This window comes from Triticum dicoccoides, chromosome 6A (genome assembly GCF_002162155.2).
Source record: "Triticum dicoccoides isolate Atlit2015 ecotype Zavitan chromosome 6A, WEW_v2.0, whole genome shotgun sequence".
NCBI classification, from domain to species: Eukaryota; Viridiplantae; Streptophyta; class Magnoliopsida; order Poales; family Poaceae; genus Triticum; species Triticum dicoccoides.
Genome location: NC_041390.1, coordinates 623,767,844 through 623,794,681, shown reverse-complemented (window position 1 = coordinate 623,794,681; position 26,838 = coordinate 623,767,844). Strand labels below are relative to the sequence as shown.

The window sequence follows — 26,838 nt, the reverse complement described above, 5'->3', positions numbered from 1 at the left end:
AAAAAAACAAAAACCCCAGCCATAGAAGTGCTGACGCGTGGATGCCTATTGGTCCCGGTTGGTGCCACCAACCGGGACCAAAGGGTCTCCTGACTGGGCTCTGCGCACTGCCCACGTGGAGGGCCTTTAGTCCCGGTTCTGGATTGAACCGGGACTAAAGGGGGGAGGTATTAGTACCGACACTTTAGTCCCGGTTCCGGAACCGGGACTAAAGGCCCTTACGAACCCGGACTATAGGCCGTTTTTCTACCAGTGAGAGTTGCCATGTGCTCACAAGCATGCTAGGGCAGTTGCCATGTAATAAGGAAGAGTTGCCATCTGCTTACGTGCACGTTAGGGCAGTTGCCATGTACGTGCACGTTGGGGCAGTTGCCATGTACCATGCAAAAACACATGGCAACTCGGTAAAAGACAGTTGCCATCTGCTTACGTGCACACTAGGCAGTTGCCATGTACCCTGCAAAAACACATGGCAACTCGGGTAAAAAAAGAGAGTTGCCACCTTCTTACAAAGCACACTAGAGGCAGTTGCCATGTGCGCTGCAAAAACACATGGCAACTAGCAGCTTACGTGTGGGAGAGGAGACGGGCGTGTGGGCGAGATGGCAAATGCCCACGCACCAGCCCTTGTGCGTGACTGAAAACTGGTGTGTGGGTGAACTGCTAAACGCCCACACACCGGCCCTTTCATGTGGTAAAATGGATGTGTGGGCGAACTATGTCACACACTACACACACACCTTGTCCTACGTGGCACAGAAAAATCAGCCAGATTGTGTCAAGATTCGTTCATATAGTACTGGACGGTGATGGATGCGTGTGGTCGAGATGGTCAACGCCCACACGTGTGGGCGTTAACATTTCCGAAAATTAAAGGTTCAAATAAGCATATATTTGTATGTTCTTTCAGGTTTTACTATCTCTGACGCCATAGATCTTCCTCCTATATAGTTCTATGATTCCCGCCGCAACGCGCGGGGAATCATCTAGTTTGAAGAAAGAGCCAGACGCTTTCCATGGAAAGACCTTCTCAAGCACCATCTTATTACGCGTCATCCATGTAAAGTTTGATTATACCAAATTATTTAGCTTACCAGTTATGATGGAAAATAACCATTGCCCACGAACAGAGACCCAGTAGCCTAAAGAGTCACCTAAAACCCACCTAAACCAACCATGGAGATCCCATTGCACACATAACTTATGGGAGAATCGGGTGCGTTTACCAACAGACAATTCGTATTGACAGACCGTTGTTTTTCATCACATACAATTATCCTTATGACCGTTGTGCAATAGAACACATACCAGAGCATAAAACGTACTTTCCTCCTCAACACAAGATACCTGAGAAAACTTGTAGGTGGACAAAACAAATAGCAAACAAAATATCAAAGTTACGAAACTTTGTAGTTTTGATTATGACGAAATGTTTTAGGCCTTTGCAAAATTTGATGGAAGATAACCATGCCCACCGAACACAGATCCAGCAGGCTAAAGAGTCCACCTAGAACCCTAGAGATCTCATTGGACAGATAATGTAAAGATACGACATGACTAACGCGAGCTTGTTATATAGATCGACGAGGCGACACTGAAGGATGACGGACTGCTGAGGAATGTCTGCGGGGAGCTAGCCGCAGTCGGCGATGACGATGGACTTGGTGCAGCTGTGGCTTTGGGGGCCCACCTTCACGATATTCTTGACGACGTCCATGCCCTCGACGCCCTTGCCGAAGACTACGTGATTGCGGTTGAGCCACGGGCCGGAGGCGGTGCAGATGAAGAACTGGGAGCCGTTGGTGTTGGGCCCCGCGTTGGCCATGGAGAGCATCCCGGGCATGTGCTGGTGGACGAACTTCTCGTCGGGGAACTTGTTGCCGTAGATGGACTCGCCGCCGGTCCGTCGCCCTTGGTTATGTCGCCGCCCTGGCACATGAAGCCTGGGATCATGTAGTGGAACACGGTGCCCTTGTAGTGCAGCGGCTTGCCACTCTTACCGACGCCCTTCTCGCCGGTGCAGAGCGCGCGGAAGTTCTCCGCCGTCTTGGGCACGTCCTTGGCGAAGAGCTCCATCACGATGCGGCCTAGGGGGCGCCACCGATAGTCACGTCGAAGAACACCATTGGAGGGAGGGGCTTGTGGGCGTTGAGGAGGGCGCGCCAGACGCGGCAGATGCACCAGGACCTGGCGACGGCACGGCGGGGGAGGCGGCAGAGTATGTCGAGCAGCACGTCGTAGGGGAAGCACACACCATTGCCATCGCCATCGGTCCCCTCCATGTGGCCGGCCGGCAGGCGTGCAGATTGAACAGCTCGGAGAAGGCTGACGCAGACCTTGGTATCGATAGAGGGAAACGAAGGCGAGTTATAAATGGCACTGGCGGCTGGTCTTTGGTGTGGTGTGTTGGAGCTTCCTTTCTGGCCTTCCTTCCATCGATCGCATCAATGGCTGCCACGGTTTGGGGATTGGGATTTCTATGCGTGGATTGATTCTGTTTTAGCTTGGATGGGGCGCTCTGCTTAAGGAAGGAATTGACTTGGTTTCAGCGCATGGTGGCAGCGAGGAGGGGCCATCAATTTGTTCTTACATAATTTTTTTGCGGGAAAGTTTGGGCAGCTTTATTCAACATCAACCTCCCCGGCATTATCTGCCCTAAGGCTCGTTACAAGGAAACTAGGGACTGACATCTAACCAGCAATCTGTGACCTCCAGAGTGCTAGCTTGCTTTGCACAATGGTGGGCAGAAAAATTTGCTGACCTAAGTACACCTTGAACAATAAAGGAAGAAAAACTAGAAGCGTGCTCCCCAATCTCAGACAAGATAGGTGCCCCCACTGCTCGATGATCGTGGTGCGAGTTCTAGAGATCAACGATCTCCATACAATCTCCACCACAACTTTATCGTAGCCTCGACGCATTGCAAAAATGACCCCGTCACGAACAACAAGTGCTTCAGCAATAAATGGGTCTGTAATACTCCCTTCGTTTTTATTTACTCCGCATATAGCTTTGACCGAAGTCAAACTTTGTAAAGTTTGACCAAGTTTATCAAAAACAATCTAAGCTTTCATAATAAAAAGTTTATATATGGACTGACCGAGTCTGACAATAAGATAGATATGTTTGGTTCCCCCTTTTATGTCTATCTAGAGTGTTCGTTCGCAGTGATTTGGCAACCAATCAATGTAAACAAATCATAATATTTGTAGGAACGAGACATAATTCCTTTATTCATCCACTAGCTAGTGCACAAGGGGGCTATTAAGTCGCCCAAACAAGACAACTGTCTGTGATGACTTTAGGGTGGTTCAAAAAGGGATGCATTTAGGGTGCACACGATTTCACCAAGACAACTGTCTGTGATGACTTTGCGCACATAACTTATAGGAGAATCGTGTGCTTAACCAACAGACAGTTCATATTGACACAGCGTGTGAGATATATATATATGTTTTTCATCACATACAATTATCCTGAAGACTGTGTGCGATAAAACACATACTAGAGCATACAACATACTTTCCTCCTCGACACGTCTGTGACCTAATATTTTAAGCGTTTGCAAACTTTGACGAAAGATAACCATGACCGTCGAACATAGATCAAGCAACCAAAAGAGTCCACCTAAAACCCTCATAAACCTACCATGGAGATCTCATTGGATGGACAAAGGGAGGACACGACACGACTCATGCCAACTTCTTATTTTAGATCAACGACATGACATGGGAGCACGACGAACTACTGACAATTGGCCGCAGCGGGTACAGGCTCAGAGCTGGCCGGAGTCGGCGATGATGACGGACTTGGCGCACATGCCACTGCGGGAGCCCACCTTCTCGATGTTCCTGAGGACGTCCATGCCCTCGACGACCTCGCCGAAGACTACGTGCTTGCCGTCGAGCAACGCGCAGGGGACGGTGCAGATGAAGAAATTAGAGCCGTTGGTGTCGGGGCCCGCGTTGGCCATGGAGACCATCCCGGGCTTGATGTGCTTGCGGATGAAATTCTCGTCGGGGAACTTGCCGCCGTAGATGGACTCGCCGCCGGTGCCGTTGCCCCTGGTGAAGTCCCCGCCCTGGATCACGAAGTCGGGGATGACGCGGTGGAACGCGCTGCCCTTATAGTGCAGCGGCTTGCCGCTCCTGCCGACGCCCTTCTCGCCGGTGCAGAGCGCGCGGAAGTTCTCCGCCGTCTTGGGCACGTCCTTGGCAAAGAGCTCCATCACGATGCGGCCTGCGGGGGTGCCGCCGATGGTCACGTCAAAGAACACCATTAGAGGGAGGGGCTTGTGGGCGTCGAGGAGGGCGCGCCACACACGGCAGACGCAGCGGGACTTGGCGACGTCGCGGCGGGGGAGGCGGCGGAGGATGTCGAGTAGCACGTCGTAGGGGAAGCACACACCATTGCCGTCGCCGTCGGTCCCTTCCATGTGGCCGGCCGGCATGCGTGCAGATCTATCAGCTCGGAGAAGGCGCAGATCTTATTGATCGAGGGAAACGAGGGAGTCTCGTGCGTAATACCGATCTCCCGTTTTCCATCTTTTTATTCACTCCCTTTCCAAAGAACGAATCCTCCCACGTTTTTTTTGAGGGGTATACGAATCCTCCCACGTGCACGCACGCATCATCTAGCGTGGCCTGCCAAGGGCCAAGGCCAGATCCCCTTTCGCCCTGTCTCTTTCATTTTTTTTACAAATAATATCTCTTACTCAATCACCAAAACAGTGGCATCATTTACAAGCAAAGGAATGACCACGCTAGGGGTGGTATCCATCCAAAAACCAGGGGTAGAAAATTTAGCTAGCCTCGCCAATTCATGAGCTACCTGATTAGCTCCCCTATTACAATGATCATAAACAACATGATTGAAATCTAATGACATGAAATAACAACCATCAAAAAATGATAACAACGGCCATGCCCACGATGACCCCGCCGAAGACGACGTGCTTGCCGTTGAGCCACGAGCAGGGGACGGTGCAGATGAAGAAGTGTGAGCTGTTGGTGTTGGGCCCCGCGTTGGCCATAGAGATCATCCCATAGATGGACTCGCCGCCAAGGCCGTTGCCCCTGATGATGTCACCGCCCTGGCACATGAAGCCGGGGATTACGCGGTGGAACGCGCTGCCCTTGTAGTGCAGCGGCTTGCCGCTCTTGTCGACGCCATTCTCGCTGGTGCAGAGAGTGCGGAAGTTCTCCGCCTGTTGACACACGAACACGTCACGTGTACCCTCGACGCCGGGGGTGATGCACCGCAGCTCAATTCGAAGAAGACCCGACCGACAGCGCGATACGCAAGACAGTCGACGGGCGCTTTTGCAGACCCGAAAACCCCACACCCCCGGGAAGGACCCCGTCAGAGAGTGCGGCGACTATGGGCTGCCCTAGGTCGATTCGCTCGCCCCTAGAGCCTCGGGATTCGCAGCTCTCAAACACGAAGAACAGCGAAGAACGAGAGAGAAAAACGGTGGAGAGATAAAACGTAGATGAAAAAGTAGTATGTTGATTTGTTCGATTGTGTGTTGTTCAATCGGCCATCACCCCCAACATATATAAGAGGCGGCTGGACTTCCCGTACAAGCAAAGGATTCATCTAGGCTTTCCTTACAAAAAATTATATCAATTCACGTCCTAGAGTCCTAGTTCTATTCCAACTCGGATTCAGTCTGAATTTGGCCCAACTTCTGTATTCCTCCTTGCGCGGGCCGCCGAGCTTGCATATGACCTCCGATCAAGACGGCCCAAATATGAAACTTGTGCGCCTCGACGAGACGAACAATCCTTATGTTGAACACTTTTCCAAATAAGACCATCTTGAATATTCTACGAAGCCATCTTTAATATCCAGTCGGACTCGGTCATGTAACGGACTGGATTGTCCGAGTCTCGTAGTGAACTTACAGGCCATATACTATCTCATATGATAATGACTCCAAAACCAAAGTTCACCGTTTTGACGATGCGCACAACTTCCATGTTGATCACTTTTCCATCCGAGGCCATCTGGATTACCTTTTGGGCACATCTTCAGTTTCACTCGGATCCGAGCTCATCCACTCGGATATTAGAGTTTTTCGTCCGACTGGACCTTTTCACTCGGATGTTAGAGTCTTTCACTCGGAAGACAATCTTTCACTCGGATGACTATAATTTCACTTGGAAGACAATCTTTCACTCGGATGACTATATTTCGCTCGGAAGGCAATATCTTACTCGAACGTCAAGTTTTCATTCCGATGGTAATCTTTTCACTCAGAATAACTTCACTCGGATGATAATTTCACTCGGATAACTATATTTTCACTCAGAAGCCAATCTTTTACTCGATCGATAAGTTTTTCACTCGATCGGCAGGTTTTCACTCAGATGGTAAACTTTTCACTCGGATTTCCCGACTGAAAACACAACCTGATCTTGATTTGCCTCTTTAGGTTGCATACGACCTCGGATTGAGACAAATTTTATTTGAAAAGCAATCGGCTCGACGAGACAAAACTTTTTCGTGTTGAAGGTTTTTCGATTCAAGGCCGTATTGATGGCCGAATTACTCGCGCAACCTATCAGACAAGTGTCAGGCACCTCGCGCCATATTTTCGTTGAGGTTCGGTCTGCAGTGTATTGCCTCTAACTTTTGCATATTAACTCGGATTGAGATGATTTATATATCAAAATCGATTGCCTCGACGAGATGAAGACAATTCCTTAAGAGTGCTCCTTCATCCGAGGTCATCTTGAAGACGTGGTTGGCCAAAAACCACTCGGAACATTGAATTATGCCACTCGAAGTATAGTTTCGGTCCGTAAGATAAAGTCGAATGAATATAACCGAAACATCAAAGTGGTTCCACTCGGCGACGTGAATCTTTTCATGCTGAAAACCTGTTCACTCGAGACCATCTTCATTGCAATCTGTATCTTGCCAAAATTAGGTGTCAACACATGCCCCCCTGTTTTTCGGCAAAGCTTGCACGCCGAAAAATAATATGCATAGTGTTTGTTCTAAGGACGATATCAACACTCCATCGGCCATTTATTTTTCTCAGGGCGATAATTATGTATCGGCCATGTTTGTGCTAAGGGCGATAATCGTATATCGGCCATTGCCTACTGTTGGAAATATGCCCTAGAGGCAATAATAAAAGGATTATTATTATATTTCCTTGTTCATGATAATTGTCTTTTATTCATGCTATAATTGTGTTATCCGGAAATCGTAATACATGTGTGAATACATAGACACCAATATGTCCCTAGTAAGCCTCTAGTTGACTAGCTCGTTGATTAACTGATAGTCATGGTTTGCTGACTATGGGCATTGGATGTCGTTGATAACGAGATCACATCATTGGGAGAATGATGTGATGGACAAGACCCAATCCTAAGCATAGCACAAGATCGTGTAGTTCGTTTTGCTAGAGCTTTTTCCAATGTCAAGTATCTTTTCCTTAGACCATGAGATCGTGTAACTCTCGGATACCGCAGGGGTGCTTTGGGTGTACCAAACGTCACAACGTAACTGGGTGACTATAAAGGTATACTACGGGTATCTCCGAAAGTGTCTGTTGGGTTGACACGGATCGAGACTGGGATTTGTCACTCCGTATGACGGAGAGGTATCTCTGGGCCCACTCGGTAATGCATCATCATAATGATCTCAAAGTGACCAAGTGTCTGGTCACGAGATCATGCATTACAGTATGAGTAAAGTGACTTGCCGGTAACGAGATTGAATGAGGTATTGGGATACCGACGATCGAATCTCAGGCAAGTAACGTACCGATTGACAAAGGGAATTATATACGGGGTTGCGTGAATCCTCGACATCGTGGTTCATCCGATGAGATCATCGAGGAGCATGTGGGAGCCAACATGGGTATCCAGATCCCGCTGTTGGTTATTGACTGGAGAGCCATCTCGGTTATGTCTACATGTCTCCAGAACCCGTAGGGTCTACACACTTAAGGTTCGGTGACGCTAGGGTTGTAGAGATATGTATATGCAGTAACCCGAAAGTTGTTCGGAGTCCCGGATGAGATCCCGGACGTCATGAGGAGTTCCGGAATGGTCTGGAGGTAAAGAATTATATATAGGAAGTGCTATTTCGGCCATCGGGACAAGTTTCGGGGTCACCGGTATTGTACCGGGACCACCAGAAGGGTCCCAGGGGTCCACTGGGTGGGGCCACCTATCCCGGAGGGCCCCATGGGCTGAAGTGGGAGGGGAACCAGCCCCTAGTGGGCTGGTGCGCCCCCCCTTGGGCCTTCCCCCTGCGCCTAGGGTTGGGAACCCTAGGGTAGGGGGTGCCCCACTTGCCTTGGAGGGCACTCCACCCCCCTTGGCCGCCGCCCCCTTGGGAGATTGGATCTCCAGGGCCGGCACCCCCCCTGGGGACCCTATATATAGAGGGGGGAGGGAGGGCAGCCGCACCCATGCCTTTGGTGCCTCCCTCTCCCTCTCCAACACCTCCTCCTCCTCCATAGAGCTTGGCGAAGCCCTGCCGGAGTACTGTTGCATCCACCACCACGCCGTCGTGTTGCTGGATCTTCATCAACCTCTCCTTTCCCCTTGCTGGATCAAGTAGGAGGAGACGTCATGCTGACCGTACGTGTGTTGAACGCGGAGGTGCCATCCGTTCGGCGCTAGGATCTCCGGTGATTTGGATCACGTCGAGTACGACTCCCTCATCCCTGTTCTTTGAACGCTTCCGCTCGCGATCTACAAAGGTATGTAGATGCATCCGATCACTCGTTGCTAGATGAACTTATAGATGGATCTTGGTGAAACCGTAGGAAATTTTTTGTTTTCTGCAACGTTCCCCAACAGTGGCATCATGAGCCAGGTTTATGCGTAGTTCTCTTTGCACGAGTAGAAACAATTTGTTGTGGGCGTAGATGTTGTCAACTTTCTTGCCGCTACTAGTCTTATTTTGCTTCAGCGGTATTGTGGGATGAAGCGGCCCAGACCGACCTTACACGTACATTTACGTGAGACTGGTTCCACCGACTGACATGCACTAGTTGCATAAGGTGGCTAGCGGGTGTCTGTCTCTCCCACTTTAGTTGGAGCGGATTCGATGAAAAGGTTCCTTATGAAGGGTAAATAGAAGTTGACAAATCACGTTGTTGCTTTTACGTAGGTAAGAAAACGTTCTTGCTAGAACCCTGTTGCAGCCACGTAAAACTTGCAACAACAATTAGAGGACGTCTAACTTGTTTTTGCAGCAAGTGCTTTGTGATTGATATGGCCAAAGTTGTGATGAATGATGAATGATATATATGTGATGTATGAGATCATGTTCTTGTAATAGGAATCACGACTTGCATGTCGATGAGTATGACAACCGGCAGGAGCCATAGGAGTTGTCTTTATTTTTGTATGACCTGCGTGTCATTGAGAAACGCCATGTAAATTACTTTACTTTATTGCTAAACGTGTTAGCCATAGTAGTAGAAGTAATAGTTGGCGAGCAACTTCATGGAGACACGATGATGGAGATCATGATGATGGAGATCATGGTGTCATGCCGGTGACAAGATGATCATGGAGCCCCAAGATGGAGATCAAAGGACCTATGTGATATTGGCCATATCATGTCACTATTATTATTTGATTGCATGTGATGTTTATCATGTTTTTGCATCTTGTTTACTTAGAACGACGGTAGTAAATAAGATGATCCCTCATAATAATTTCAAGAAAGTGCTCCCCCTAACTGTGCACCGTTGCGACAGTTCGTTGTTTCGAAGCACCACGTGATGATCGGGTGTGATAGATTCCAACGTTCACATACAACGGGTGTAAGACAGATTTACACATGCAAACACTTAGGTTGACTTGACGAGCCTAGCATGTACAGACATGGCCTCGGAACACAGAAGACCGAAAGGTTGAGCATGAGTCGTATAGAAGATACGATCAACATGAAGATGTTCACCGATGTTGACTAGTCCGTCTCACGTTATGATCGGACACGGCCTTGTTAACTTGGATCATGTTATACTTAGATGACTGGAGGGATGTCTATCTAAGTGGGAGTTCATTATATAATTTGATTAGATGAACTTAATCATCATGAACTTAGTCTAAAATCTTTACAATATGTCTTGTAGATCAAATGGCCAACGTTGTCCTCAACTTCAACGCGTTCCTAGAGAAAACCAAGCTGAAAGACGATGGCAGCAATTATACGGACTGGGTCCGGAACCTGAGGATCATCCTCATAGCTGCAAAGAAAGATTATGTCCTAGAAGCACCGCTAGGTGACGCACCTGTCCCACAGAACCAAGACGTTATGAACACTTGGCAGGCACGTGCTGATGACTACTCCCTCGTTTAGTGCGGCATGCTTTACAGCTTAGAACCGGGGCTCCAAAAGCGTTTTGAGAGACATGGAGCATATGAGATGTTCGAAGAGCTAAAAATAGTTTTTCAAGCTCATGCCCGGGTCGAGAGATATGAAGTCTCCGACAAGTTCTTCAGCTGTAAGATGGAGGAAAATAGTTCTGTCAGTGAGCACATACTCACTATGTCTGGATTACATAACCGCTTAACTCAGCTGGGAGTTAATCTCCCGGATGACGCGGTCATTGACAGAATCCTTCAGTCGCTTGCACCGAGCTACAAGAGCTTTGTGATGAACTTCAATATGCAGGGGATGGAAAAGACCATTCCTGAGGTATTTTCGATGCTGAAATCAGCAGAGGTAGAAGTCAAAAAGGAACATCAAGTGTTGATGGTCAATAAAACCACCAAGTTCAAGAAAGGCAAGGGTAAAAAGAACTTCAAGAAGGACGGCAAGGGATTTGCCGCGCCCGGTAAGCAAGCTGCCGGGAAGAAGCCAAAGAATGGATCCAAGCCCGAGACTGAGTGCTTTTATTGCAAGGGAAGTGGTCACTGGAAGCGGAACTGCCCCAAATACTTAGCGGACAAGAAGGCCGGCAACACAAAAGGTATATGTGATATACATGTAATTGATGTGTACCTTACCAGTATTCGTAGTAGCTCCTGGGTATTTGATACTGGTGCGGTTGCTCACATTTGTAACTCAAAGCAGGAGCTGCGGAATAAACGGAGACTGGCGAAGGACGAGGTGACGATGCGCGTCGGGAATGGTTCCAAGGTCGATGTGATCGCCGTCGGCACGCTACCTCTACATTTACCCATGGGATTAGTTTTAAACCTCAATAATTGTTATTTAGTACTAGCTTTGAGCATGAACATTGTATCAGGATCTCGTTTAATTCGAGATGGCTACTCATTTAAATCCGAGAATAATGGTTGTTCTATTTATATGAGAGATATGTTTTATGGTCATGCTCCTATGGTGAATGGTTTATTCTTAATGAATCTCGAGCGTAATGCTACACATATTCATAGTGTGAATACCAAAAGATGTAAGGTTGACATGATAATTGTCTTTATTCATGCTATAATTGTATTATCCGGAAATCGTAATACATGTGTGAATAATAGACACCAACATGTCCCAAGTAAGCCTCTAGTTGACTAGCTCGTTGATCAACGGATAGTCATGGTTTCCTGACTATGGACATTGGATGTCATTGATAACGAGATCACATCATTAGGAGAATGATGTGATGGACAAGACCCAATCCTAAACATAGCACAAGATCGTATAGTTCGTTTGCTAGAGTTTTCCAATGTCAAGTATCCTTTCCTTAGACCATGAGATCGTGTAACTCCCGGATACCGTAGGAGTGCTTTGGGTATACCAAACGTCACAACGTAACTGGTTGACTATAAAGGTATACTACAGGTATATCCGAAAGTGTCTGTTGGGTTGACACGGATCAAGACTAGGATTTGTCACTCCGTATGACGGAGAGGTATCTCTGGGCCCACTCGGTAATGCATCATCATAATAAGCTCAAAGTGACCAAGTGTCTGGTCACGGGATCATGCATTACGGTACGAGTAAAGTGACTTGCCGGTAACGAGATTGAACGAGGTATTGGGATACCGACGATCGGATCTCGGGCAAGTAACATACCGATTGACGAAGGGAATTGTATGCGGGGTTGCTTGAATCCTTGACATCATGGTTCATCCGATGAGATCATCGAGGAGCATGTGGGAGCCAACATGGGTATCCAGATCCCGCTGTTGGTTATTGGCCGGAGAGTCGTCTCGGTCATGTCTACATGTCTCCCGAACCCGTAGGGTCTACACACTTAAGGTTCGGTGACGCTAGGGTTGTAGGGATATGTATATGCAGTAACCCGAATGTTGTTTGGAGTCCCGGATGAGATCCCGGATGTCACGAGGAGTTCCAGAATGGTCCGGAGGTAAAGAATTATATATAGGAAGTGCTATTTCGGGCATCGGGACAAGTTTCGGGGTCACCGGTATTGTACCGGGACCACCGGAAGGGTCCCGGGGGTCCACCGGGTGGGGCCACCTGCCCCGGGGGGCCACATGGGCTGTAGGGGGTGCGCCTTGGCCTATATGGGCCAAGGGCACCAGCCCCAAGAGGCCCATGCGCCTAGGGTTTCAAGAAGGGTAGAGTCCCAAAGGGGGAAGGCACCTCCTAGGTGCCTTGGGGAGGAGGGATTCCTCCCCTTGGCTGCACCCCCCTAGGAGATTGGATCTCCTAGGGCCGGCGCCCCCCCCCCCTTGGCCCTCCTATATATAGTGGGGAGATGGAGGACTTCTCATCCCACGCCTTTGGTGCCTCCCTCTCCCTCTCCAACACCTCCTCCTCCTCCATAGTGCTTGGCGAAGCCCTGCCGGAGTACTGCAGCTCCACCACCACCACGTCGTCGTGCTGCTGCTGGTGCCATCTTCCTCAACCTCTCCTTCCCCTTGCTGGATCAAGAAGAAGGAGACGTTACGCTGACCGTACGTGTGTTGAAACGCGGAGGTGCCGTCCGTTCGGCGCTAGGATCTCCGGTGATTTGGATCACGTCGAGTACGACTTCCTCATCCCCGTTCTTTGAACGCTTCCGCGCGTGATCTACAAAGGTATGTAGATGCAATCCAATCACTCGTTGCTAGATGAACTCCTAGATGGATCTTGGTGAAACCGTAGGAAATTTTTTGTTTTCTGCAACGTTCCCCAACAAATGATAGTCCCACATACTTGTGGCACTGCCGCCTTGGTCACATAGGTGTCAAACGCGTGAAGAAGCTCCATGCAGATGGACTTTTAGAGTCTCTTGATTACGAATCATTTGACATGTGCGAACCATGCCTCATGGGTAAGATGACCAAGACTCCGTTCTCAGGAACAATGGAGCGAGCAACCAACCTATTGGAAATCATACATACTGATGTGTGTGGTCCAATGAGTGTTGAGGCTCGTGGTGGCTATCGTTATGTTCTCACCCTCACTGATGACTTGAGTAGATATGGGTATGTCTACTTAATGAAACACAAGTCTGAAACCTTTGAAAAGTTCAAGGAATTTCAGAGTGAGGTTGAGAATCAACGTGACAGAAAAATCAAGTTTTTGCGATCAGATCGTGGAGGAGAATACTTGAGTCACGAATTTGGTACACACTTAAGAAAATATGGAATAGTTTCACAACTCACGCCGCCTGGAACACCTCAGCGTAATGGTGTGTCCTAACGTCGTAATCGCACTCTATTGGATATGGTGCGATCTATGATGTCTCTTACCGATTTACCGTTGTCATTTTGGGGCTATGCTTAAGAGACTGCCGCATTCACTTTAAATAGGGCTCCGTCGAAATCCGTTGAGACGACACCGTATGAATTATGGTTTGGGAAGTAGCCTAAGCTGTCATTTCTAAAAGTTTGGGGATGCGATGCTTATGTCAAGAAACTTCAACCTGAAAAGCACAAACCCAAGTCGGAAAAATGCGTCTTCATAGGATACCCTAAAGAAACTATTGGGTATACCTTCTACCTCAGATCCGAAGGCAAGATCTTTGTTGCCAAGAATGGATCCTTTCTAGAGAAAGAGTTTCTCTCGAAAGAAATAAGTGGGAGGAAAGTGGAACTTGATGAAGTATTACCTCTTGAACCGGTAAGTAGCGCAGCTCAAGAAAATGTTCCTGAGGTGCCTGCACCGACTAGAGAGGAAGTTAATGATGATGATCATGAAACTTCAGATCAAGTTGCTACTGAACTTCGTAGGTCCACAAGGACACATTCCGCACCAGAGTGGTACGGCAACCCTGTCTTAGAAATCATGTTGTTGGACAACGGTGAACCTTCGAACTATGAAGAAGCGATGGCGGGCCCCGATTCCAACAAATGGCTTGAAGCCATGCAATCCGAGATAGGATCCATGTATGAAAACAAAGTGTGGACTTTGACAGACTTGCCCGATGATCGGCGAGCGATAGAAAACAAATGGATCATTAAGAAGAAGACGGACGCGGATGGTAATGTTACCATCTATAAAGCTCGACCTGTCGCTAAGGGTTATCGACAAGTTCAAGGGGTTGACTACGATGAGACTTTCTCTCCCGTAGCGAAGCTGAAGTCCGTCCGAATCATGTTAGCAATTGCCGCATACTATGATTATGAGATATGGCAAATGGACGTCAAAACGGCATTCCTTAACGATTATCTTAAGGAAGAACCGTATATGATGCAGCCGGAAGGTTTTGTCGACCCTAAGAATGCTAATAAGGTATGCAAGCTCCAGCGATCCATTTATGGGCTGGTGCAAGCATCTCGGAGTTGGAATATTCGCTTTGATGAGATGATCAAAGCGTTTGGGTTTATGCAGACTTATGGAGAAGCCTGCGTTTACAAGAAAGTGAGTGGGAGCTCTGTAGCATTTCTCATATTATATGTAGATGACATACTTTTGATGGGAAATGATATAGAACTTTTGGACATCATTAAGGCCTACTTGAATAAGAGTTTTTCGATGAAGGACCTTGGAGAAGCTGCTTATATGTTAGGCATCAAAATCTATAGAGATAGATCAAGATGCCTCATAGGTCTTTCGCAAAGCACATACCTTGATAAGATATTGAAGAAGTTCAATATGGATCAGTCTAAGAAGGGGTTCTTGCCTGTGTTGCAAGGTATGAAATTGAGCTCAGCTCAATGTCCGACCATGGCAGAAGATATAGAAGAGATGAGTGTCATCCCCTATGCCTCAGCCATAGGGTCTATTATGTATGACATGCTGTGTACCAGACCTGATGTAAACCTTGCCGTAAGTTTGGTAGGAAGATACCAAAGTAATCCCGGCAAGGAACACTGGACAGCGGTCAAGAATATCCTGAAGTACCTGAAAGGACTAAGGACATGTTTCTCGTTTATGGAGGTGACGAAGAGCTCGTCGTAAAGGGTTACGTCGACGCTAGCTTTGACACAGATCTGGATGACTCTAAGTCACAAACCGGATACGTGTATATGTTGAATGGTGGAGCAGTAAGCTGGTGCAGCTGCAAGCAGAGCGTCGTGGCGGGGTCTACATGTGAAGCGGAGTACATGGCAGCCTCGGAGGCAGCACATGAAGCAATTTGGGTGAAGGAATTCATCACCGACCTAGGAGTCATACTCAATGCGTCGGGGATGATCAAACTCTTCCGTGACAACACTGGAGCTATTGCACTTGCCAAGGAGCCCAGGTTTCACAAGAAGACCAGACACATCAAGCGTCGCTTCAACTCCATCCGTGAAAATGTTCAAGATGGAGACATAGAATTTGTAAAGTGCATACGGATCTGAATGTCGCAGATCCATTGACTAAACCTCTTCCGCGAGCAAAACATGATCAACACCAGAACTCTATGGGTGTTCGATTCATCACAATGTAACTAGATTATTGACTCTAGTGCAAGTGGGAGACTATTGGAAATATGCCCTAGAGGCAATAATAAAAGGATTATTATTATATTTCCTTGTTCATGATAATTGTCTTTTATTCATGCTATAATTGTGTTATCCGGAAATCGTAATACATGTGTGAATACATAGACACCAATATGTCCCTAGTAAGCCTCTAGTTGACTAGCTCGTTGATTAACTGATAGTCATGGTTTGCTGACTATGGGCATTGGATGTCGTTGATAACGAGATCACATCATTGGGAGAATGATGTGATGGACAAGACCCAATCCTAAGCATAGCACAAGATCATGTAGTTCGTTTTGCTAGAGCTTTTTCCAACGTCAAGTATCTTTTCCTTAGACCATGAGATCGTGTAACTCTCGGATACCGTAGGGGTGCTTTGGGTGTACCAAACGTCACAACGTAACTGGGTGACTATAAAGGTATACTACGGGTATCTCCGAAAGTGTCTGTTGGGTTGACACGGATCAAGACTGGGATTTGTCACTCCGTATGACGGAGAGGTATCTCTGGGCCCACTCGGTAATGCATCATCATAATGAGCTCAAAGTGACCAAGTGTCTAGTCACGGGATCATGCATTACGGTACGAGTAAAGTGACTTGCCGGTAACGAGATTGAACGAGGTATGGGGATACCGACGATCGAATCTCGGGCAAGTAACGTACCGATTGACAAAGGGAATTGTATACGGGGTTGTGTGAATCCTCGACATCGTGGTTCATCCGATGAGATCATCGAGGAGCATGTGGGAGCCAACATGGGTATCCAGATCCCGCTGTTGGTTATTGACCGGAGAGCCATCTCGGTTATGTCTACATGTCTCCCGAACCCGTAGGGTCTAGACACTTAAGGTTCGGTGACGCTAGGGTTGTAGAGATATGTATATGCAGTAACCCGAAAGTTGTTCGGAGTCCCGTATGAGATCCCGGACGTCACGAGGAGTTCTGGAATGGTCCGGAGGTAAAGAATTATATATAGGAAGTGCTATTTCGGCCATCGGGACAAGTTTCGGGGTCACCAGTATTGTACCGGGACCACCGGAAGGGTCCCGGGGGTCAACCGGGTGGGGCCACCTATCCCGGAGGGCCCCATGGGCTGAAGTGGGAGGGGAACCAGCCCCTAGCGGGCTGGTGCGCCCCCCTTGGGCCTTCCCCCTGCGCCTAGGGTTGGGAACCCTAGGGTGGGGGGCGCCCCACTTTCCTTGGGGGGCACTCCACCCCCCTTGGCCGCCGCCCCCTTGGGAGATTGGATCTCCAGGGCCGGCGCCCCCCCTGGGGACCCTATATATAGAGGGGGGAGGGAGGGCAGCCGCACCCATGCCTTTGGTGCCTCCCTCTCCCTCTCCAACACCTCCTCCTCCTCCATAGAGCTTGGCGAAGCCCTGCCGGAGTACTGCTGCATCCACCACCACGCCGTCGTGTTGCTGGATCTTCATCAACCTCTCCTTTCCCCTTGCTGTATCAAGTAGGAGGAGACGTCACGCTGACCGTACGTGTGTTGAACGCGAAGGTGTCGTCCGTTCGGCGCTAGGATCTCCGGTGATTTGGATCACGTCGATTACGACTCCCTCATCCCCGTTCTTTGAACGCTTCCGCTCGCGATCTACAAAGGTATGTAGATGCATCCGATCACTCGTTGCTAGATGAACTCATAGATGGATCTTGGTGAAACCGTAGGAAATTTTTTGTTTTCTGCAACGTTCCCCAACACCTACTTAGGCTTCCTGCCACACACTCGGGTGGTACTTCTTCAAATATTTGCCATTGAGAGCTCGAGGTAACAATGCCCCTTGTATTGATTCCACCAAATATGAATTTCCGGGAACAACTCTTGTAATTCTAAAAGGACCTTCCCAACTTGGAGACCACTTCCCAAATTTTCTATCTCTTGAACCAATCGGCAGAATCACTTTCCAGACGAGATCACCAATTTGAAAATTCTTCAACTTAACTTTCTTATTGTAAGCTCTTGAAACCCTCAACTTGTCTCTCTCTATGGACTTCAAAGCAACCAAACGTTTATCGGCCACCTCATCAATATTGCCCATCATCAAGTTATAAAAGTCTACTGCCCTTCAGACAACAACTCATGCCATCTCCTTGGATTATCTTCAATCTTTTTCTTGATGAGTTTGATTAAAATTTTATTGCTAGACTCAGCTTGTCCATTAGCTTGGGCATAATATGGAGAGGAATTGAGCAACTTTATGTTATAAGATCCGGCAAACTCTCTGACTTGGTGTGACATGAAAGATGAACCTTGATCTGTTGTTAACGTTTGAGGAATACCGAATCTATGAATAATGTGCTCGGTTATGAATTGAATTACCTCTCTATGTGTCATGTTCTTGACAGGTATTACTTCAGACCATTTAGTGAAATAATCAGTTGCCACCAATACGAACCGATGCCCCTTTGAGGAAGATGGATGAATTTGCCCAATAAAGTCTAAACCCCATCCTCTGAAAGGCCACGGCTTGATAATAGGATGCAACATAGCAGCAGGAGCTAATTGAATATCACCAAAATTTTGACAAGCTTCGCACCCTTTATAATATCTGAAGCAATCATTAATCATAGTCGGCCAATAAAACCCAGCACGTCGCAATAACCATTTCATCTTGGGAGCCGACTAGTGAGTGCCACAAATGCCTTCATGTACCTCTCCCATAGCAACTCTTGCCTGGTCCTCATCCAAACACTTTAGAAGAACATCATCGACTGTTCGGCGATAAAGACCATCATCTCTCATTGTATACTTAAAAGCCATACGCCAAACAGCCCTGTTCACCCTTTGACTTGGACTGCACAAGTAATCAACAATGGGCTTCCTCCAGTCGGGATTGTCACCTGCACTAGACTTTTTGTTAATGGCCGAATCAGTGGGTTCAGGTTCGGCCTCTCCCATATTGGCAAGACAAGACATCGGTCTTTGAGAGATATGAAACATGCCATGATCAACATGATATCCGGATGCTTGTTGTGCCAATTTATTTGCTTTCCAATTGTCATGTCTAGATATATGAGCAATGCTAAAGCAATCCAAAGTAGAAATTATATCTAGACATTTATCAAGATAAACATTAAGTGATTCGTCCAAACACTGAAAGACTTTGGATATTTGCTGCACCACTAGTAACGAATCAACATAAGCCTCAATATGTGTAACACCTATAGCAAGTAACATCTCTAGGCCGAATAATAATGCTTCATATTTGACTTGATTGTTTGTACAAAAATATTCTAAGCGGCATGATGCTTCAAAAACAGCACCATGAGGAGATATGTAAACAATACCAACACCTTGGCCATTGGTACAAACTGAACCATCAAAATATAATCTCCATGGTACTATTGAGACAAGTTTTATATCAACATCATGCTTGTCATCAATCCGATGTTCAACAATAAAATTAGCAACGATTTGGCCTTTCATGGATTTTAGAGATTCATAGGCCAAATCATATTCAATCAAAGCATAAGCCCACTTGCCAATTCTACCACTAAGAATTGGTCTATGCAACATGTATTTAATGACATCGGTCTGACAAGCTACTATGCAAGCACTCGGTACTAAATAATGTCTCAATTTTGTGCAAGCATAATATAAACATAGACATAATTTTTCAATAAATGTATACCTTGTCTCTGCGTCCAATAGGCGGCGGCTCAAATAAGTGATGACATGCTCTTTTCCTTCGGTCTCTTGAGTTAGAACATCACCAATAACTCCTTCCTCTGCTGCAATGTAAAGTCTGAAGGGTTCCCTATGCTTGGGTGCTTTCATCACCGGAGGAGTGCACAAATAATTCTTGATCATATCAAATGCTTCTTGCTGTTTTGCCCCCCAAGTGAAATCAGCATCATTCTTTAACCGAAGGATAGGAGTAAATGCATCAACTTTCCCTGATAGGTTAGCTATGAACCTTCTCAAATAATTGACCTTGCCAAGAAACTTTTGCATATCTCTCTTGCATGTTGGAGCCTCCACTTTATGTATGGCCTCTATCTTTTTGGAATCAATCTCTATGCCATCTTCATGAATAATAAAACCCAAAAACTTGCCAGCCGATACACCGAATGCACACTTTAAAGGATTCATCTTCAGTCCACACTTTTTCATTCTTTCGAAAGCTAAACGCAAATCGTCCAAGTGAGATTCAAAAGCATCTGATTTGACAACAATATCATCAATATAAACTTCAAGTATGACACCGAGTAAATCATGAAAAATTAAATTCATAGCACTTTGATACGTGGCTCCAGCATTTTTTAATCTGAATGTCATCATCGTCCACTCGAATAAACCAAGGAAACCAGGACATCGGAAAACCGTTTTGTACATGTCCTCTTCGGCCATAAAAATTTGATTGTATCCGGCATTACCATCTAGAAAGCTAATAACCTTATGTCCAGAAGCATCATTAATAAGCATATCGGCTATTGGCATAGGATACTCATCTTTGGGTGTAGCCCTATTCAAATCTCTGAAATCAATGCACACCCTCAACTTGCCAGATCCTTTCTTCTCTACTGGGACAATGTTAGAAATCCACTCGGCATACCTGCAACGTCGAATGAAATTAGCTTCAAGCAGTCGACCGATCTCTTCCTTGATCCGGTCATATGTTTTCGGATTAAATTTTCTGGCCGACTGTTTATAAGGTCTAAAACCGACCTTTATAGGCAACTGATGTTCCACTAGCTCTCGGCTTAACCCTGGCATCTCATGATATTCCCATGCAAAGCAACAAACATATTCTTTCAATAGCTCGATTAACTTAGCCTTACAATCGGCTTTCAAATTTTTGTTTATAAATGTCGGTCGAGTGACTGAACCATCTCCAATATCTACCTCTTCTAACGGATCGGCTGATGTAAAACCTTGTCCAAGTTTATCCATGTCATCCAACTCCTCTATAGACTCATACATATCGTTCTCATTGGACCGATACTTTACAAGACGTTTTTGTAACCACTCGGAATTAGGATCCATTTAAACATATCATACCTTGGAGCCGATTGCATTCACTCGGCTTTAAAGAGATGGGCACAAAACCATTCTTGATCGCGCTGAGAAAATCAAATTCTAATAAGTCATGTCCCGTCAAGCAAGTAGCATTGGGATGTTGCCAATCCACCGATGCATCGGCCAAAGCAACACAGGCCGAGTTATCCGCATGAATAACTTCCACTTCATCATCAACCCACTGAATCAAAAACTGGTGCATAGTGGATGGCACACACTGGTTTGCATGAACCCAATCGCGGCCTAGTATGACGTTGTAGTTACCTTGCACCTCAGCAACAAAGAATGCAGTAGCCAAAGTTTTGCTTCCGACTGTAAGCTCCACATACATCACACCTTTGGCTTCAGTTTTCTCTTTGCCTTCAAATCCGTTGAGCACCATATTGGTCTCGATCAATTCTTCATCAGGCAAACCCAATTTTTTGAAGACCGAATAGGGCATAAGATTTACCACAGCACCACCATCAACAAGCATCCGAGTGAGCGACGACCCATTGATATGACCTCTGAGATATAATGGTTTAAGATGCGTTACTGGTTCTTTTGGCTTCTTGAATATTGCGTTTTTAGGGCCAAAATCCAGTTGAGCCACCTCCCCTTCTTCATCTACAGCACGAAACTCAGCAGGTAAGTAATACACCATATTGATATCCATACCTTCATGAACCGGCGTAGACTCATAGTCCAACATATCAGCCTCCTCCTCGAGTGCATCCACAGATTCTGAAATTTGTCCGAGTGAAGGAGAAGTAAGAAGTATCGCAGACGATGTCATATATGTTGCATCGTCCTCCTTTGGTGACGTAGGTATTGCTGTGATAGATGTAGAAGTTGCTGTATCTTGTATTTGTTTAGGCCTCCACACTTGTTTTGGTGGAACCATGGGTCGAGTGTCATTGAACAACTTATCTCGTTGTTTCTCGGCCTCCTGTTCTGCCATCGCTTGACTCCTTAACCTCTGTAGTTTCCTCTTTGTGTCTTTGTTAGCCCTGGAGGACACCACTTTGGCTGAGTGTATTTAGGATCTCTCATTTTTACCTGGCTGGTGCTTGTCTCATGGTCATTAGCCGAGTGCTTTGGCGCGATAGCAAGTATCGGCTCAGTCGGATTGCTATGCACAATCGGCTGCTGTATGGCGAATGTTTCGGTGCCCAAGATAAGTGAGTCGACATCCATTTTCTCCTTGCCTTTTCCCGACTCAACTGCTGCAACACTTGGTGATTTAACACGCCATTCTTTTTGACTTTCCAGATGCATGAAATTTCCACTCGGGCGCACCTTTTTACTCTGATAGAATCCACTCGGATGGATATCACTCGGATGGAATTCAGTCGGATGGAATCTACTCGGCCACATTTTTTCACTCGGATAGCTTCCACCTGGGTGCATTCTTACACTCGGATAATTTCCATCCGGTCGCATGTTTTGACCAGCCGACCGATAGTTACCGATGTTCAGTCGGCCATTATATGAGTATTCAAGTCGACCCCAAACAGTTTGCCTTTGCTCTTTTGGAAACAACGCCTTTGGTCCACTCAGTTTCATATATTGACTGAACATATCATCTGATGGTGACCTTGGTCGCTTCAAGTATGATGGCCGGTTAGAGCTGGGACCGGCCGACTAATTAGCATATTTGTATAGCAACATATCAAAAGTTGGCTTGATCCGCTTGCGTTGCACTTTAGCTTCATTCCTCTTCCACTTTCCAACTTCTGGACTCTTCGGTTTGACAAATTTAACTCGAGTATTTTCTTGCACTTGCGGTTGCCCCCCGAGTGTAGGATTCTTGATGGTGATTTTCATTACTTCCTTGCCATCGGGCTGCTTATCAAGCACAACATGTCTCCCCAAGACCGTGCTGCCTTCCTTGTCTTTCCTGGGCTCACCAATAATGATATTAGCTTTATTAGCAGATTCGGCTACCTCAGGCCGAATGAGTAGCTTCTTCCCCTCCAAATCCATGGTATTCATTGGAAAATGTTGTTTATCAACTTGCATCTCAGAAAAGTTCAATCGCGTTATTAATGGCCGATTGTATCTGTCGTCGAAAAACATTGCAATCGTTAGTAGCATGAGAAAAAGAATTATGATACTTGCAATAAGCACACCATTTTAGCTCTTCAAACGGCGGTAAAGTATGAGATATTCTAATAATCTTAGCCTGCAACAAAGCATCAAATATTCTATCACACTTAGCAATGTTAAAAGTAAACTTCATCTCTTCATCACGGTTCTTATGAATCGGTTTCAGATCATTGCAAGTAAAGGGTTTGGCCTTAGATGGCCAAACAAATTCAGTAGCAAAAACATCACCCTCATCGTCCGAGTGATCACTATCATATTCCACCATATTCATCTTTGGACGATCGGCTTTGTATCTATGCACTTCTTTGAGATCTTTGCTTCGGCTTTACTGAGCCAAAGCCCTTTGTAAGACTTGGTTGATATTTAAGAACTCATAACCTTCTAGCTTTTCTCTAATGGGAGTTCTCAAACCACTCAGCACTAGGTCTGCCAAGTCTCTCTCGGTTATCACCAAACTAAAACACCGGTTTTTTGTTTCTCTAAATCTCTTGACGTAATCGGAGACCGATTCATCATGCTTCTGTTTAACCGATGTTAGATGTGATAACTTGAGTTCATTGTCGCCGCTATAAAAGTGATCATGAAATTTCTGCTCTAGCTGCGACCAAACCCGAATGGAACCATGTGGTAAAGAAGAAAACCATGAAAATGCAGTACCAGTTAAAGATAAAGGAAACAAACACACTTTCAACTCATTTAGTGAGCATGCTTCACCTAGTTGTGCTAAGTATTGACTAACATGCTCCCATGTGGTTTTTGTGCCCTCTCCATTGAACTTAACAAAATCTAGAATCTTATATCCCGGAGGGCATTGGATGGCATCAAAGTACTCGGGGTACGACTTTTGGTAAATCCAATTCCGAGGTAACTCAACTCCAAAATTCTCTCTAAGCATCTTAGCCATCTCCTCTCTAAGATTAGCTAGACCGTCATCCGTAGTGGACGATGAAGCTTGTGGTAGTGACATAGGAAGAGTATGGTTACTAGCTGTAGGTAGGAATTGTGGCATGTATGTTGACCCATAATTTGGTAGTGGTCGAGTGGTTGTAGCTGTAGGTAGAGTTTGGTTCGGCGTTGCCACCGAACCTGTCATGCTCATAATAGGATTAATGGGTGCAGCCACAATCTGATTTGTTTGGGTAGGATAATAAGTCATCGGCACGGGAGGCGCCGATGCAATAGGTAAAGCCAGATTAGGGTTTTGCACACTAGCAGCTACACCATTATTACCACTAGACGATTGAGATATATTCTTCTGAGCATTAGTATTTTCTATAAAAGTTTGGTAGACTAGATTGTTACCATCAGCAATACGACTTTCAATCTCAGCCCACTGCTCAGGAGAAAAGGCAGTACTTACAGAGGGTTTAACATGTTCAGTTTGAAGAGGAGGGAACTTGATTTCTTCAATCGGAGTGATGTTGCCTTGGCGATCTTTCTTGAATTTTGCAAGGAACTCCTGCAGGTCGTTCTCCTCGCGCGCCTTCTTGTACTCCTCATAGGCTTGGCGATGATCGGCCGATATCTCATCAAGACTGGGCTTAATGATGTTATCGGCGTCTACCTCAGATGGCTTGGGAAGATCGGACATGGTGGATGATGATGATTGATCTTTGATCCCTAGCGGAGTCGCCAAAAAGTGTGTTGACACACGAACACGTCACGTGTACCCTCGACGCCGGGGGTGATGCACCGCAGCTCACGTCGAAGGAGACCCGACCGACAGCGCGATACGCAAGACAGTCGACGGGTGCTTTTGCAGACCCGAAAACCCCACACCCCCGGGAGAGACCCCGTCAGGGAGTGCGGCGGCTATGGGCTGCCCTAGGTCGATTTGCTCACCCCTAGAGGCTCGGGATTCGCAGCTCTCAAACACGAAGAACAGCGAAGAACAGAGAGAAAAATGGTGGAGAGATAAAATGTAGATGAAAAAGTAGTATGTTGATTTGTTCGATTGTGTGTTGTTCAATCGGCCATCACCCCCAACATATATAAGAGGCGGCTGGACTTCCTGTACAAGCAAAGGATTCATCTAGACTTTCCTTACAAAAAAATTACATCAATTCACGTCCTAGAGTCCTAATTCTATTCAAACTCGGATTCAGTCTGAATCTGACCCAACTTCTGTATTCCTCCTTGCACGGGCCGCCGAGCTTGCATATGACCTCCGATCAAGACGGCCCAAATATGAAACTTGTGCGCCTCGACAAGACGAACAATCCTTATGTTAAACACTTTTCCAAATAAGACCATCTTGAATATTCTACGAAGTCATCTTTAATATTCAGTCGGACTCGGTCATGTAACGGACTGGATTGTCCGAGTCTCGTAGTGAACTTACAAGCCATATACTATCTCATATGATAATGACTCCAAAACCAAAGTTCACCGTTTTGACGATGCGCACAACTTCCGTGTTGATCACTTTTCCATCCGAGGTCATCTGGATTACCTTTCGGGCACATCTTCAGTTTCACTCGGATCCGAGCTCATCCACTCGGATATTAGAGTTTTTCGTCCGACTAGACCTTTTCACTTGGATGTTACAGTCTTTCACTCGGAAGACAATCTTTCACTCGAATGACTATAATTTCACTCGGAAGACAATCTTTCACTCGGATGACTATATTTCGCTCTTAAGGCAATATCTTACTCGAACGTCAAGTTTTCATTCCGATGGCAATCTTTTCACTCGGAATAACTTCACTCGGATGATAATTTCACTCGGATTACTATATTTTCACTCGGAAGCCAATCTTTTACTCGATCGATAAGTTTTTCACTCGACCTTTTACTCGATCGGTCGGTTTTCACTCGGATGGTAAACTTTTCACTCGAATTTCCCGACTGAAAACACAGCCTGATCTTGATTTGTCTCTCCAGGTTCAATACGACCTCGGATTGAGACAAATTTTATATGAAAAACGATCAGCTCGACGAGACAAAACTTTTTCATGTTGAAGGTTTTTCGATTCAAGGCCATCTTGATGGACAAATTACTCGCGCAACCTATCAGACAAGTGTCTGGCACCTCGCGCTATATTTTCGTTGAGGTTCGGTCTGCAGTGTATTGCCTCAAATTTTTGCATATGAACTCGGACTGAGATGATTTATATATTAAAATCGATTGCCTCAACGAGACGAAGACAATTCCTTAAGGGTGCTCCTTCATCCGAGGTCATCTTGAAGACGTGATTGGCCAAAAACCACTCAAAACATTGAATTATGCCACTCGGAGTATAGTTTCGGTCCGTAAAATAAAGTCGAATGAATATAACCGAAACATCAAAGTGGTTCCACTCGGCGACGTGAATCTTTTCATGCTGAAAACCCGTTCACTCGAGACCATCTTCATTGCAATTTGTATCTTGCCAAAATCAGGTGTCAACACCGCCGTCTTGGGCACGTCCTTGGCGAAGTGCTCCATCACGATGCGGCCTGCGGGGGCGCCGCCGATGGTCACGTCGAAGAACACCATCGGGAGGAGAAGTAGATTGTGGGCGTCAATGATGATGCGCCACGCATGGCAGACGCGCCGGGACTTAGCGAGGGTGTGGCAGGGAAGACGACGGAGGATGCCGAGTAGCACGTCATAGGGGAAGCACACACAATTGCCGTCACCATCGGTCCCCTCCATGTGGCCGGCCGGCAGGCGTGCAGATCAATCAGCTCGGAGAAGCCGCAGATCTTGGGATCGATAGAGGTAAACGAAGGAGTCCATAGTTGAATTGTGCCTAATATGGATCTATCATGTACGTCTACGTGAGTTGGTTCCGAGTCCATGTTCAAAACGCAACGCAACGCAACGCACGTTTTGTCTCTCCGTATGCAAGGATTGATTTTGCTTTGGTTTGGATCGGGCACTGCCTAGGGAAGGATTTGATTTTGCTTTGATTTGGTTTCAAAGGATCCCAACC

General features: G+C 46.5%; 2 protein-coding genes and 1 pseudogene across 2 annotated transcripts; all 3 read right to left on the bottom strand.

The window, feature by feature from the left end:
• Window positions 1-1,633: 1,633 nt before the first annotated feature.
• Window positions 1,634-2,282, bottom strand: LOC119314756 (annotated as a pseudogene).
• A 1,430-nt stretch (window positions 2,283-3,712) lies between these two features.
• On the bottom strand, window positions 3,713-4,435 carry LOC119314755 (peptidyl-prolyl cis-trans isomerase-like). Its single transcript, XM_037589448.1, has one exon. The coding sequence runs from the start codon at window positions 4,433-4,435 to the stop codon at window positions 3,776-3,778; it is 660 nt and encodes a 219-aa protein (XP_037445345.1). The 3' UTR covers window positions 3,713-3,775.
• Window positions 4,436-4,900: 465 nt separating this feature from the next.
• LOC119316165 (peptidyl-prolyl cis-trans isomerase-like) lies at window positions 4,901-26,558 on the bottom strand. Its single transcript, XM_037590504.1, has 2 exons — window positions 26,316-26,558; window positions 4,901-5,206 (listed from the first exon to the last, which is right to left on the bottom strand). The coding sequence occupies exons 1-2, from the start codon at window positions 26,556-26,558 to the stop codon at window positions 4,901-4,903; spliced, it is 549 nt and encodes a 182-aa protein (XP_037446401.1).
• Window positions 26,559-26,838: the final 280 nt, after the last annotated feature.